The sequence below is a fragment of the Panthera uncia genome (assembly GCF_023721935.1).
Source record: "Panthera uncia isolate 11264 chromosome D3 unlocalized genomic scaffold, Puncia_PCG_1.0 HiC_scaffold_8, whole genome shotgun sequence".
In the NCBI taxonomy this organism is placed as follows: Eukaryota; Metazoa; Chordata; class Mammalia; order Carnivora; family Felidae; genus Panthera; species Panthera uncia.
Genome location: NW_026057586.1, coordinates 52,281,680 through 52,295,976, shown reverse-complemented (window position 1 = coordinate 52,295,976; position 14,297 = coordinate 52,281,680). Strand labels below are relative to the sequence as shown.

The 14,297-nt window shown below is 35.7% G+C and overlaps 1 protein-coding gene across 2 annotated transcripts in view; it reads right to left on the bottom strand.

Moving 5' to 3' along the window:
* The window catches only part of NDC80 (NDC80 kinetochore complex component), a 62,302-nt gene that overhangs the window by 45,322 nt on the left and 2,683 nt on the right, over positions 1 to 14,297 (bottom strand). For both annotated transcript variants that reach the window (XM_049620371.1, XM_049620372.1), the window contains 5 exons: positions 13,706 to 13,783; positions 11,475 to 11,598; positions 11,224 to 11,396; positions 10,432 to 10,534; positions 639 to 728 (listed from right to left, as the gene is read on the bottom strand). In XM_049620371.1, the coding sequence (XP_049476328.1) occupies positions 639 to 728; positions 10,432 to 10,534; positions 11,224 to 11,396; positions 11,475 to 11,598; positions 13,706 to 13,783 (568 nt within the window). The remainder of the gene's footprint in view (positions 1 to 638; positions 729 to 10,431; positions 10,535 to 11,223; positions 11,397 to 11,474; positions 11,599 to 13,705; positions 13,784 to 14,297) is intronic.

Here is a 14,297-nt window from a genome sequence, read left to right as displayed (position 1 = left end):
TTTCCTTTTTTTTTTTTTAATACTTATTTTTGAGAGAGAGAGAGAGAGAGAGAGAGAGAGAGAGCACTCGAGCATGAGCCAGGAAGAGGCAAAGAGAGGGAGACAGAGGATCCGAAGCAGGCTCTGTGCTGAAGCCCCAATGCAGTGCTTGAACTCACGAACCATGAGATCATGACCTGAGCCGAAGTCTGATGCTTTACTAACTCAGCCACCCAAGAGCCCCAACATTTGAAATTTCTATGCCTACTTAGTTTTAGAAATTACAATGTGATTCCAAGAGTAAATCTATTAATATTTGTTTGCTTATTATTTATTTATAAATGTTTGTTTATTTTTGAGAGAGAGAGAGAGAGCACATAAGAAAATGAGGGGCAGAGAGAGGGAGAGGGAGACAGGATCCAAAGTGGGTTCTGTGGAGATCCAATGTGGGGCTCACACTCATGAACCATGAGATCATAACCTAAGCCTAAGTTGAATGCTTAACCGACTGAGCCACCCAGGCATCCCTCTATTAACATAAAAAAAAAAAAAATCAGTTTTAGAAGTTTTTCAGGAAGCAAAAAGACAACTTATACAAAAGACTAATTTCAATAGTGACACAGTTAATAATACCAAGATAACTCTCATGTTTGTGGTACCTTATTATGCATAATTCCATCTTCAGTTTCTTCTCCCCAAGGCTGTCCATCATCAAATAATGGTGAGCTTTCTTTCATGGCAGTATGTAACTGATAAGTACACAAGCAACATATTTAAGTTGATAAAGGTTAAGAGAAAAACACATAGTTTTCATGTTTTGACAAATTTGTTTTAGTGTCATTTTTAGAAGGATTTAAATTACTGCATGAATGAAAGTCTCTTGAGACGTTATTTTATTGAGCCTTAAAATATAATCCTTTTGATATTTTAGTAACTAAATCCATTAGGATTAAAAAAGGATGGATTCCACATTTAGTTCTATAAAATATGCTGATCTTTATGCTGCTATTAATCCATTGAAAGCATATACACACATTTTAATGCAACTCTGAGAATCTAAAAAAAACTTGCCACAGGTGAACCAGAAAGATTATGAATTCAAGTTTGGTGCTTACATATCAACAACAGACTCCTTTGGTATGTATAAATCTGAACTTCAGATTGATTATAATAGAAAATCTTTAGAAACACAATTGTTAAAGCTTGAAAATGAAAAATAGAGAACACATTATAGCAAAATATTCAGGTATTTATAATTGATAAGCTAAAAAGAAAATGGCTAAAAATTTTTAAGGCAAAGAAATTCCATTTTGGAACACGTGTTTTTATATTTTTTGTTTTCTGAGAGAGAGAGAAAGAGCAAACGAGTGGGAAATGGCAGAGGGAGAGAGAGAATCTTAAGCAGGCTCCATGCCCAGTGCACAGCCAATTGTGGGGCTGGATACCACGACCCTGAGATTATTACCTGAGCTAAAATAGAGTCAGATGCTTAACCAACTGAGACATCCAGGTTCCCCTATAAGTTGTTTTAAAATATAACCTTCCAAACATGAAAAATACTCTAGAAAACATAAGTGAATTTGCTATAAAATATAAAGATATAAACGTGTATCTAGTATAATGCACACTAAGCTTCTAAGAAAAGGACTATGCATTAGGAATATAAAAGAATGTGGTTTCTGCTAAAAATATTTCATTAACTTTTCTTATCCTAGGACTTACACACCAGATTCCTGAGCGAGAATATTGTTCTTAGCCCAGAGCTGCTTGCTGTATCTACACCTTTCCTATTCCAAAGGCACTCATAAGACTTTTTTGTATATCTAAGATGGATGTAGGTGAGCTCTATCAACTCATCCTTTACTTCTTCCTTTGACAAGGTCTCAAGTGACAATCAGATTTAACTAAATCTGAAAGACATGTATAGCAGAGCCCAAGATTAAGAACAGAATCTTCTACCTTGTCATTGGGGTAGATAAAGAAAGTGTTGTCATGTCAAAAGTCCACGTGAATATTGTTGATACTCTGCAAAGTTCAAAAAGACCCTTATACAGGGACAAACGACTCTGCCCAGGCAGGGGAGTTAATCACTGCTCGGTTGTAGCTCCTAGCCCCATCTGACCAGAAAGCCTAGCTGGGACACCTGAAAAGCTGTTTGGCTCAGAAACACTTAGAATTAAGAGCCTGGAAGGCAGAACTGATCATGCACAGAGGAAGCTGGTGACCTCATTTGGACAGAAAACTTGGGGCATGGGTTGGCTTAAGTGAAGACCACAAAGAGCCTTTGGGGTCTGTTCTTCTGCTCTGCTCAGGCAGGGGAACTTATTCACGACCCCACCCATTGCTAGTGTAGCTTCTGGCCCTGGCCAACCTGAAAGCCTAGCTGGAGCACCTACATAATAACTGCCTAGCTCAGGAGCATGTGAAGAGAGCTTGGCTGGGGCTTTGTTCATTTGCAGAGCCAAGCCAGCAAACCTAGTCTGGCCAAAGGTTTGCCTGATTAGCTACCCAAGAAGAATCCTGCTGGCCTTGGGGTCTGTTCTGCCTCCTTCTTCTACTCTGGTAGGGAATCTAATCCACAGCCCTGCCCACTGATGACTACAGCCTCCAACCCTCCTAACCAGAGCTCATGGAAATCTCAGTAGCCCACAAAGCCAAATACAGCCTCTGGTCCCACCTAACCAGAAAACCTAACCAGAGCACCTAGGAGTATATTTAGCTCACCCTGTAACTCTGATTACAGTGGCACTGGAGTAGAGAATCTGACTGGTTGTCCTACCATCTGCTGAGATGGTGGCCTGTTAGGCCAGGGAACTTAGAGCATAGTCCTGCCTAGTTTGATCCCCAAACAAGAGTCTTTCTAATCCTGGGGCATGTATATGCCCCCCTCCCCCCCTTCCTAGGCATGGAATCTAAGTTGCTGTCTTGTCCAATGCTTTTTACACTGTTCAGCCCATCTGACCAGGAAACCTAATAAGAGGATATGTGAGGCTGTGTAGCCCATCCTACAGCCCTACTGACAGTGACACTTGAAGAGACAGCATAGCTCATGGCCTTCCTTGTATGTAGACAAAAATCAGTGGTAGCCTCTTCTGTCCAGGGATTTCAGCACATACTTATACCATTGGTTTCAGATCCCAAACAAGCCATGGAGGCTTTGGGGCTATTCTCCTGCCCCACCAAAGCAGGGAAGCTAATTTTTAGCACTGCCTACAGCTGAGTACAGTAGCTGGTCCCAACTATCTAGGAAGCCTGACCAGGAAATTGTGGAGCCTACCCTATAGCTCCACTTGGACAGGGAACCAAGCCAGCAGTCCTCTCTAACTGTTCTCAGACAGCAGCACTTCCCTCTCTCCCCTATCCTCAGAGCATGGACAGTGACCTTTCCCAAAAACAGACCTTGATACAAATCCCACGTTTATAAGGACACATCTAAAAACCCAATCTGAGCTGACTGGTAAAGAACTGTCTCTGCCAAAGAGATCCTCTCAAGTGTGGAAGAAGAGACCACTTACTCAAATGTGCAAGTACCATCACAAGGAATCAAGGATCATGAAAAATAAGGTAAACATAGCACTACCAAAGGAAATGAATAAAACTCCAATAACTGACCCTAAAGAAATGGAGATCTATGAACTAACTCAGAATAATCCTCTCAAAGTGGATTAGTAAACTATAAGAACACAGAACCAACTAAACAAAATTAGAAAAATGATACAAGAGGGGCGCCTGGGTGACTCAGTCAGTTAAGTGTCCAAATCTTGGTTTTGCCTTGGGTCATGATCTTGTGGTTCATGGGTTTGAACTCTGTGTTGGGGTCTGCATTGACAGCATGGAGCCTGATTGGGATTCTCTCTTTCCTTCTTTCTGTCCCTCCCCTGCACTCTCTCTCAAAATAAATAAACATTTTTTTTTTTTTTTAAAAGAAAAACATGTGGGGCGCCTGGGTGGCTCAGTCGGTTCAGCATGCGACTTCAGCTCAGGTCATGATCTCACAGTCCGTGAGTTTGAGCCCTGCGTGAGGCCTTGTGCTGACAGCTCAGAGCTTGGAGCCCGCTTCAGATTCTGTGTCTCCCCCCCCCCCCTCTCTGTCCCTACCCTGCTCGTGCTCTGTCTCAAGGATAAATAAACATTAAAAAAATAAATAAATAAAGAAAAACATTCAAGAACAAAACAAAAAATTCAACAAAGAAACAAAAACTATAAAAAAAACAAATGATAGCTGAAAAAAAAAAAAAACAACTTATCTAAAGAATTAAATAGAGTTTCAAAATCAGAGTTGACCATGCAGAAGAATCAGTGGGCTAGAAGACAGGACATTTGAAATTATCCAGTAAGAGAAGCAGAAAGGAAAAAGAATGAAAAAACAGTGAAGAAAGACTATGGGACTTACGGGTCATCATCAAATGATACAGTATCTGCATTATGGGAATCTCAAAAGGAGAAGAGAAAGAGAAAGGGACAGAAAGTATATTTATTTTTATTAAAAAACCATTTTTTTAAACTTTATTTTCAGAGAGGTGGAGACAATGTGAGTGGGAGAGGGGCAGAGAGACAGAGGGAGAAAGAGAGAGAATCTCAAGCAGGCTCTGCACTGTCAGCAGAGAGCCCAATGTGGGGCTTGAACTCAAGAACTGTGAGATCGTGACCAAAGATGAAATCAAAAGTCAGATGCTTAACTAACTGAGCCACCCAGATGCCCCATCAAAAAATATATTTAAAGCAATAAGAGGTGAAAACTTTCCAAACCTGGGAAGAGAAATGGACATCCAGATCCATGAAGTTCAAAAGACCCCAAATAGGTTGAACCCAAACTGGGCTATGTTGAAACATATATTGAAAGGAAAAAAAAGGTCAACCCCAAATACATTATCTGGCAAAACTGTCCTTCAGAAATGAAGGAGAGATATAGGCTTTCCAAAACAAAAGCTAAGGGAGTTCACCACCACAAGATCTGCCTTACAAGAAATGCTAAAGGGAGTTCTTCGAGTGGAAGCAACAAAATGCTAATCAACATTGTAAAAACATATGAAGGTAGTGTAAAACTCACTGGTAATGATAAACATACAAAGTCTGGTTTTCTAATATGGTACTGTGTAATTAATTTACAACTCTAGTTTAATAGCTAAAAAACAAATGTGTTAAAAAGAACCATAACTAAAATAATCTGTTATCGGAAACACAATATAAAAAGTATGTAAACTGTAACATCAATAACCTAAAATGTAAAAAGAGAAGTGAAAGTGTAAAGTTTATGAAGTTATTGAAATTATCACTTTAAAATAGAATGGTATAGTTTTAAAGATGTTTTATGTAAGCCTTATGATAACCACAAGGAAACAACACAAAGTAGATACATAAAAAATGATAAAGTCAAAGCACGCTGATACCAAAGATCATCAAACTGCAAAAGAAGATAGTAGAATAAAGACCAAGCAGAACAACAGACCTACAAAACAGAAAACAATTAAAGAAATGGCAATAGGTCCTTACCTACCAATAATTACTTTAATATTTGTTTATTTTATTTCATTTTTAATATTTTTGAGAGACAGAGAGAGAGAGAGAGAGAGAGAGACATAGTGTGAGCAGGGGAGGGTCAAAGAGAGAGGGGACACAGAATCTGAAGCAGGCTTTAGGCTCTGAGCTGTCAGCACAGAGCCTGATGTGGGGCTTGAACTCACGAACCATGAGATCATGACCTGAGCCAAAGTTGGACCCTCAACTGAGTGAGCCACCCAGGCACCCTCCGCCAATAATTACTTTAAATGTAAATGGATTAAACTTTCCAACCAAAATACACAGAATGACTGAATGGACAAAAAATAAGATTCAAAAATATGCTGCCTACAAGAGACTCAATTTAGTTTTAAAGACACAGACTGAGAGTGAAGGGATGAAAAAAGATATACCAGACAAAATAGACTTTAAAGTAAAAATGGCAAGAAGAGACAGTGAGTCATTATATAATGACAAAAAGGTCAATTCACTAAGAAGATAAAACATTGGCCCCTGGTAGGCTCTGTGCTGACAGTGTGGAATCTGCTTGGGATTCTTTCCCTCCCTCCCTCTCTGCCCCCACCCCAACTTGTGCACTCCCTCTCCCTCTCTCTCAAAATAAATAAATAAACATTATAAAAAAGATAAAACATTTGTAAATATTTATGCAAGCAACATTGGAGCACCTAAATATATAAAGCAAATTCTATCAGAACTAAAAGGAGAAATAACAGCAACACAACAGTTGGAGACTTTAATACTACACTCCTAACAATGGAGAGATAATCCAGACAGAATAAATAGCAGTTTGAAAACTCTACAGACCAAATGGGACTCAACAGACACTTACAGAACATTCTATCCAACAATAGCAAAATATACATTCTTCTCATGAGTACAAGGAAAATTTTCTAGGAGAGAATATGCTACATTACAAAACAAGTCTTAGTATGATCAAGTATCATACCAAGTATCTTCTCTAAATATGAAACTAGAAATCAACAACAAGAGGAAAACTGGAAAAGTCATGAATACATGGAGGTTAAACGTCACTCTCCTGAACAACCAATCTATCAAAGAAGAAATTAAAGGGGAAATGAAAAAGTATCCTGAGACAAATGAAAATGGAAACACAGCATACCAAACTTACTGGATGTAGCAAAAGCAATTTTTAGAGGGAAGTTTACAGCTATATAAGCATATATCAAGAAAACAGAAAGATCGCAAATAAAGAACCTAACTTTATACACCTCAAGGAAGTAGAAAAAACAGAGCAAAATAAATTCAAAGTTAGGAGAAAAGAATCAATAGAGTAGAAACAAAGAAAATTGAGAACAAGAAAACAATAGAAAAGATTACTAATACTGAGTTGGTTCTTTGAAAAGATAAACAAAATCAACAAACCTTTAAGCTAGACTAACCAAAGAAAAAAGAGATGAATACCTAAACCAACAAAATTATAAATAAAAGAGGAGACACTAATACTGGTACCACAGAAATACAATGGATCATAAAAGGCTACTGTGAACAACGTATGGCAAAAAAATTAACAACATAGAAGACAGATAAATTCTTGGAATCTTACAACCTACAAGACTGAATCAGGAAGGAGAATATCTGAACAGGAAAACAGATCAATTATTAGATTGAATCAGGAATCTAAAATCTCCCAATGAAGAAAAGTCCAAGTCCAGATGATTTTAATGGTGAAATTTACCAAACATTTAAAGAATTAATGCAAATCCTTAGAATCCTTCGAATGATAGGGAATAATCCCAAAGTTATTCTTTAAGGTCAGCATAACCCTGATACCAAAGACAGATGAGGACACTATAAGAAAACAGGCCAATATCCCTGCTGAATATAGATGCAAAATTCTCAATAAAACATTAACGAATTTGGCAGTACATTAAAAGGATCTCACCATCATCAAGTATGATTTATTGCAGCATGCAAGGATGGTTCAGCATGCATGAATCAATAAATGTGATATAACTCATTAATAGAATGAATGAAAAAATCATAATTTCAGCAAACGGAGAGGCAGCATTTGACAAAATTTAACATCTGTTCATGATAAAAACTCAGCAAATTAGTTATAGAAGAATTGTACCTCAACATAATAAAGGGCATATATGAAAAGCCCACAGCTAACATCATACTCAATGGTAAAAGGTTGAAAGTTCTTCCTCTAAGTTCAGAAACAAGACAAAGGTGCCCACTCTCAACCACGCCTATTCAACTTAGTACTGGAAGTTCTAGCCAAGAAAATAAAACAAGAAATAAAACGCATTAGAATTGAAAAGGAATAAGTAAAATTATCGCTATTTATAGATGACATGATTTTATATATAGAAAATCCTAAAGACTCCATAAAGAACTGTTAGACCTAACCAATGAATTCAGTAGTGTTGCAGGACATAGTATTAAAATATAAAAGTCAGTAGCAGTTCCAAATACTAATGGCAAATTATCTGAAAAAGAAAGAAAACTACACCATTGACAATACCATCAGAGCAATGAAATAATTAGGACTGAATTTATTTATTTATTTATTTATTTATTTATTTTTTAATTATTTTTTTTTTTAAATTTTTTTTTTCAACGTTTTTAATTTATTTTTGGGACAGAGAGAGACAGAGCATGAACAGGGGGGGGTCAGAGAGAGAGGGAGACACAGAATCGGAAACAGGCTCCAAGCCATCAGCCCAGAGCCTGACGCGGGGCTCGAACTCACGGACCGCGAGATCGTGACCTGGCTGAAGTCGGACGCTTAACCGACTGCGCCACCCAGGCGCCCCAGGACTGAATTTAAATAACAACGTGAAAGACCTCTATGTTGAAAACTATAGGACATTGATGAAAGAAATTGAAGACACAAATAAATGGAAAGATAATCCTGTGTTCATGGACTGGAAAAATTAATATTGTTAAGATGTCCATACTACCCAAAGCCATCTATAATCTATAGACCAATGCAATCCCTTTCAAAATTCCGATGACATTTTTTTTTTTTTTAATTGGGGTAGAGAAACAATTCTAAAATTTATATAGAAGCACAGAAGACCACAAATACCCAGAGCAATCCTAAGAACAATGTGGGAGACATTACACTCTTTCAATTTCAAGCTATCTTATAAAGATATTTACAATACAATGAAATTAAAAACACAATAGAGAAAAAAGTAGAATTTTTTTTTTTTTTTTTTTTTTTTTTTTTTTTTTTTCAAATCAGAGACTAAAGGAGCCATCCTGTCTGGCTAAATTTCTAGGATTCTTAACTTGGAAAGATTAGAACAAGAGGCCTATGATCTCTCATTGATTCTAACATTGTTATAGTGTTCAATTCTACCACCTCAAGCAAACCAAGATAGGAAGGAGGGGATTTCAACCTATATAACACACTTGGAGGCATCTCGAGGGGTCTCTCTCCAACAGAAGCCAATACAGGTACTCCATGAGCTCCTGCATCACTGTGGAAATGCTATCTCCCAATCACATAAGAATGATATAAGCTGCTTAGTCAAACAAGGGTAAAGTGTTCTTCTGACAATACAAGGATTTGGTGGTGGGAACAGAGAGGTAGCTATCCACTGCCCATGGATATCACTGAGAAGAGACAAACTGAATGCACAAATGTTATATATAAAGTTCAGTAAAATGTGAGTTGTATTAATGGGCTATAGTATTGGATTTCTACTCCTATCTTGACAATGGTGGTGCTGCAAGTACTGAGATGTCTTCCGGGTCAAAATCCATCCATGTAGTGCCTGCCTGTATTTTGTTAAGGGATTGCCAATAGCCAAGAGAATGCCAGGGGGACAGTATTAGTTTTATGGATTCCAAGCACTAAGAAGGACAGGAAACTCAGAAACTATAAAAGAAGAGACTGAATTAGACTAGATAAAATTTTACATTTCTCAACAGTCAAAATACAGTAAATAAATCAAAAGAAAAACAAGGAAAAAAATAATTGCACCATATCCATAAGAGTTAATTTCCCCAATTTGATTGTTTTTGATGTACAAAATGGTGCTCCTATAAATCAGTAAGAAAATAGAAAAATGGCAAAACACAGGCAGTTGTAATAAATGTGAAAAATGTTCAAGTTGAAAACAAAAATTGCAAATATGAAAAGATGATGTTTTTGCTTGTCATGTGTTCATTAAAAATATTGATAAGCTAACATATAAAGCGTTTAATATATAAAGGTTCAAATTAATAGCAGAAGCAAAAAAATGAAATATAAAATAGGCCAAAAAAGCACACACACAAAATATCAATGACAAACCATACAAAAACATAATTGCTTTAATAATATATATATTAAACAAGCTTTTTTTCTTTCACCTCTCAAATGGTAAAGATTTTAAAATAATGATGTGTACAGAGTGGGAAAATGCATATGCTCACACATTGTTGAGGAGCTTTTAACTGGTGCAAGTTTTCTGAAGGGGAATTTGTCAGTATATATCCAAAGTTAAAAAAAAAACACATTAAATTGTGCAGCAAAAATCCATCTTTAAAACTACAGTCCAACAAAATTTTTAAATTGTTGTCTCTGAGTTGTGGGGATTATGGGTACATTACTTTCTGTGTATGCTTTTCTGTATTTTCCAAAATTTTTTGCAATGAATATGGATTTCAATTAAAAAAAGAGAAAAGCAAATTATGTATATAATGGAGGAAATAATTTCCTACTAACTTTTTTTAAAAAGCTTTAAAACCTTGTGAAAATGATCTTCTTGCCAATGTGTTACTTCCTTCCTCTCACCTCTGGAAGCAATTTATTAACAGTTTGAAGAACTTAAAATCAAATGTGCTTTGAAAAATTAAAACTGATGCAGACTGTGACATAACTAACAAAAGAAAGACTGAAAGAGAAATAACACTACCTTGAGGGGAAAAAAAAATCTTTTCTACATATACATTTTAAAATGAAAAATCAAATACCTTGATGCAGTCTATTAGCCAAACCAAAGCTGCCACAATGTGCGGCCATGTATGAGGGGCCCCCACTGTATACATGGAGCTTTTGGATAATGCAAAAGGATACCTATGAAAAATTGGGAAAAAAAATAAGCTAACAATGTTCATTTTGTGAAAATAAGGGCTAAATTAAGCAAGAAGTTACATTAGAAAAATTCCACATATATATCAACAGTCTTGACTTGTTTAGAAGTAACATATTTATCAAGATTCTGTCCTTGGTTATCTTATTCTCAAATGATTTTGTGTATTTTTTGGTTTCTTCTCTGCAGATTACTTTGTACATATATCCCTAAAGCTGCAGAGCTTGATTTACAACCAGTATATTGGACTTGTAAAAGATTGTTTGTTCCCTCAAATTCAATGTATTCCAATGAGTGTACTCCTCATCCTCAAATCCATCCTCTTTGTGTTTATTCTACACAGCCCTTCTTGACTTCATCCCATCCCACTTTCTCCAGCGCTACAATCCTGTCTTTTTTGCTTCTATAGAATCTGTCGAATCCAGCCCATCCTATTTATTTTTCACATCAGTAGTTGGAAGGCCTTATGATCTATCATCTTCAATAGTCCAGGAATAACCTCCAAACAGTGGTTTTTCTCTCCTTTTAAATTTATCCTAACATATGCTGCCCACAGTGACCAACTTAAAAGATATGATTTCTCTGACTCAAAATCTTGACAAATCAATTGAGTTTGATTCTTCTCTGTGTTCCAACAATCTCTTTAGGCTAATAAGAAATATAACATACAAACCCAAGATCTTTAAAGATTCTTGGAACCTCTTCTTCAAACTTTGTGTCAGGAAGTTCATATGATGGGCACAGGAAACCATAAAGAAAAGTGAAGATCTTTAGGAAGTCTTTAACAGAAGGAGCTTGTAGAGATTTCATGGATACGCTATACGCATATCCATTTTCTGTAAGAAACTACAATAATTTTTATGAAACATCAAACATTTGATAATAGAAAAACTAGTGGAAAATACTTAAGAGAACATTAAATACCTCACAGAGTTGTCGAATACACTGCTGAATGAATGCTTTGTCATTAAGTGGCCTTGGGTCCTTGATTTTTTCAGAACTGGAAAATATACCAAATTGACTATTCCGGGATCCATGTCCACTTGTTCTGGAAACATAAATAGTCAACACTATTTCCTTCTGTGGTCAAGTGTAAATTATTTCAAGGTGATTTTATATTTTAATAGCATCAAACGTTAAAGTTCAATTCTTTTCTCTTATTCAAAGCAAAGAAAAAGAGCAAACAATGAGAAGTACAAAGTGAGGTGGAAAGAAAAATGCACTTGTGGTGCTTTGCATTATTAACACTTATACTATCATCTAAACTTTGAGTCTACTAGATCTTCTGTATCAACCATTCTCCAAGTCTATTCAATAATCTAAATCCTTTCACCATCCTCTTTAGCTTTTCATCATCGCTTCTTCACTCTCAACCCCTTCATTTGCCATCATTTCTTGTGGGAAAATTGCTTTTGAGATGTTAAAATAGGTTGTGCATGCTTTTTTTTCATGAATATTTTGTGTCATGCAATATTATTTATCTGATTTTTATTTACCATAAATATACAGGGTTCTACTTTTTAGTTATTAATGGATACAATGTATATGCTCCATTTTAAGCCCTTTCCCCTCCCAAACAAAACTTTGTTTATATCTTTATAATGGTTCCTTTTGCCTAACTTTGGGGCCCAATTTAGCTAACAACTGTAGTTTATTAAGTATCCTGAGAATAATAATTTTCCTTATTGAACAAGTGCCACAAAACTAAGTTGCGATGAACACTGCTATAACACCTGAACTCCATTCATCAGAGCTTTATTTCTCCCTGCAAGTTTGCTTGTTGCTTGCAAGTTCTCTCCTGCCAAGGCTCTAAAAGTTCTTTAGCTTGGGCCTGGATTAATTAGCTATTTTTCTCCTGACAATTTGCTAATTTGAAAACCACTTTTCTACATACTGCTATTACTTAATCTTTAATTTTTTTTTTTTTTTTTTTTTTTTTTTTTTTTTTACCATGAAAGGAATATGTGTATAGACTTGGCTCTTTTTCTTTTCTTTTTTTTTTTTTTAAGTAGGTTCCATGCCCAGTGTGAAGCCCAATACAGGGCTTGAACTCATGACCCTGAGATCAAGACCTGAGATGAGATCAAGAGTTGGATGCTTAACAGACTGAGCCACCCAGGTGCCCCAGACATAGCTCGTATTCTACACAAAACAGCACCCTTAGATATTTTTTTAAATTTTAAGAGAATTCCTCAACCAATCAAAATACTGTATCATTCAATTTATAGCTCAAGAACATAGTGTCTAGAACCAGAGTCTGTGGTTTCAAATTCTGTCTCTGTTGCTAGTTCTATGACCTTGAGTAAATAAGCTCTATGTGCTTCAAGTTCCTCATCTATAAAATGGATACAATGACAATATCTATTCATAGGGCACTTCTGAGGATTAAAAGAGTTAACATAGATAAAGCATTTAAAACAACATCTGGCTTATAAAAATGTTCAGTAAATGTTAAATTTTATAATAATTATCATCATTATCTCTTAAGTTCACCACCAAGAGAAAAGTTACATTACAAAAATGCCTTAAGGGGCACCTGGGTAGCTAAGTCCATTAAGCGTCTTAATTTCAGCTCAGGTCATGATCTCATGATTGGTTAGTTTGAGTTGTGCCTCAGGCTCTGCACTAACAGCATAAGCTTGCTTGGGATTCTCTCTCTCTCCCTTTCTCTCTGCTCCTCCTCCTGCCGGTGGGTGCACACTTTCTCCCTCTCTTAAAATTAAAAAAAAAAAAAAAAAAAGCCTTACGATTTTTCATCAACTGGAATGACTACCAGAAATACCTTAATTTGATTTCAAGGCAAAAACTTTTCATAAGGTAACAAACGTTTCATCTCTAAAGAGCCTTAATATTTAAGAGTATAAAAAAAGTTGGGGACTAAAATGTCGAACTAGATGATGGTTCCTTTTAATTTTAAAATGCTATGATTCCATACTATTTGAAAGCTAGATACAGGATTTTCAATCAACTATTCACTTATAATATGAAACAGTGGTCTGAAGTGCTGATATATTTCTTAGCTCTATCTAAAGCAGATATAACCATATAACTATTTAAAACAGAAGAAAGCTAGCTTATAACTTTCTCTTGTAAGGGACCATGCCATCTAATTTTTTGAGAACACCTTCATTAGAACTAATAAAAAAAATCATTACCTTTTACCAAATACAGAGACTTTTCTTTCAGATGTGGGTTTGTTTATACTCAACTTTCCAAAGCCTGGTTTCTCTTTGCTTTAACAAAATGGAAAAACAAACAAACAAACAAACAAAAACTTTAAAAAATAAATACAAAAAATATTAGTTTAAGAAGTTTTTAGAAATACATTGGAACTAAAACCTTTTCCCCATTACCTATAAAAATAACTCAGAATCATGAAAATTTTTAGTAGCAATCATAGCTGTTATAAATGGGATAGGCTAACCTAACAACATGTATAAGCAGGAATACTAAAGTGTTAAGAAGAAAGCAGAAAAAAAAACATATCTACATTCTGATTTCAATTATCTTAAAGTATGTACATTTATGGGTAACAGGAAAAAGACTTAAAAGTAAGTATCTCCAGTCAGAGGATGATAGCTACATTTAACATTTTTCTTTTAAGGCCTACTCTGTCGGATTGCAGCTACACTTAAAAACACATATTATTTAAACAACAGAATCAAAACACTGACAATAGCAGCCTTCTGGCTTCCAATACAATTTGAAGCATAAATTTAATCTTTCAGTGTATGTAATGTGTAATAG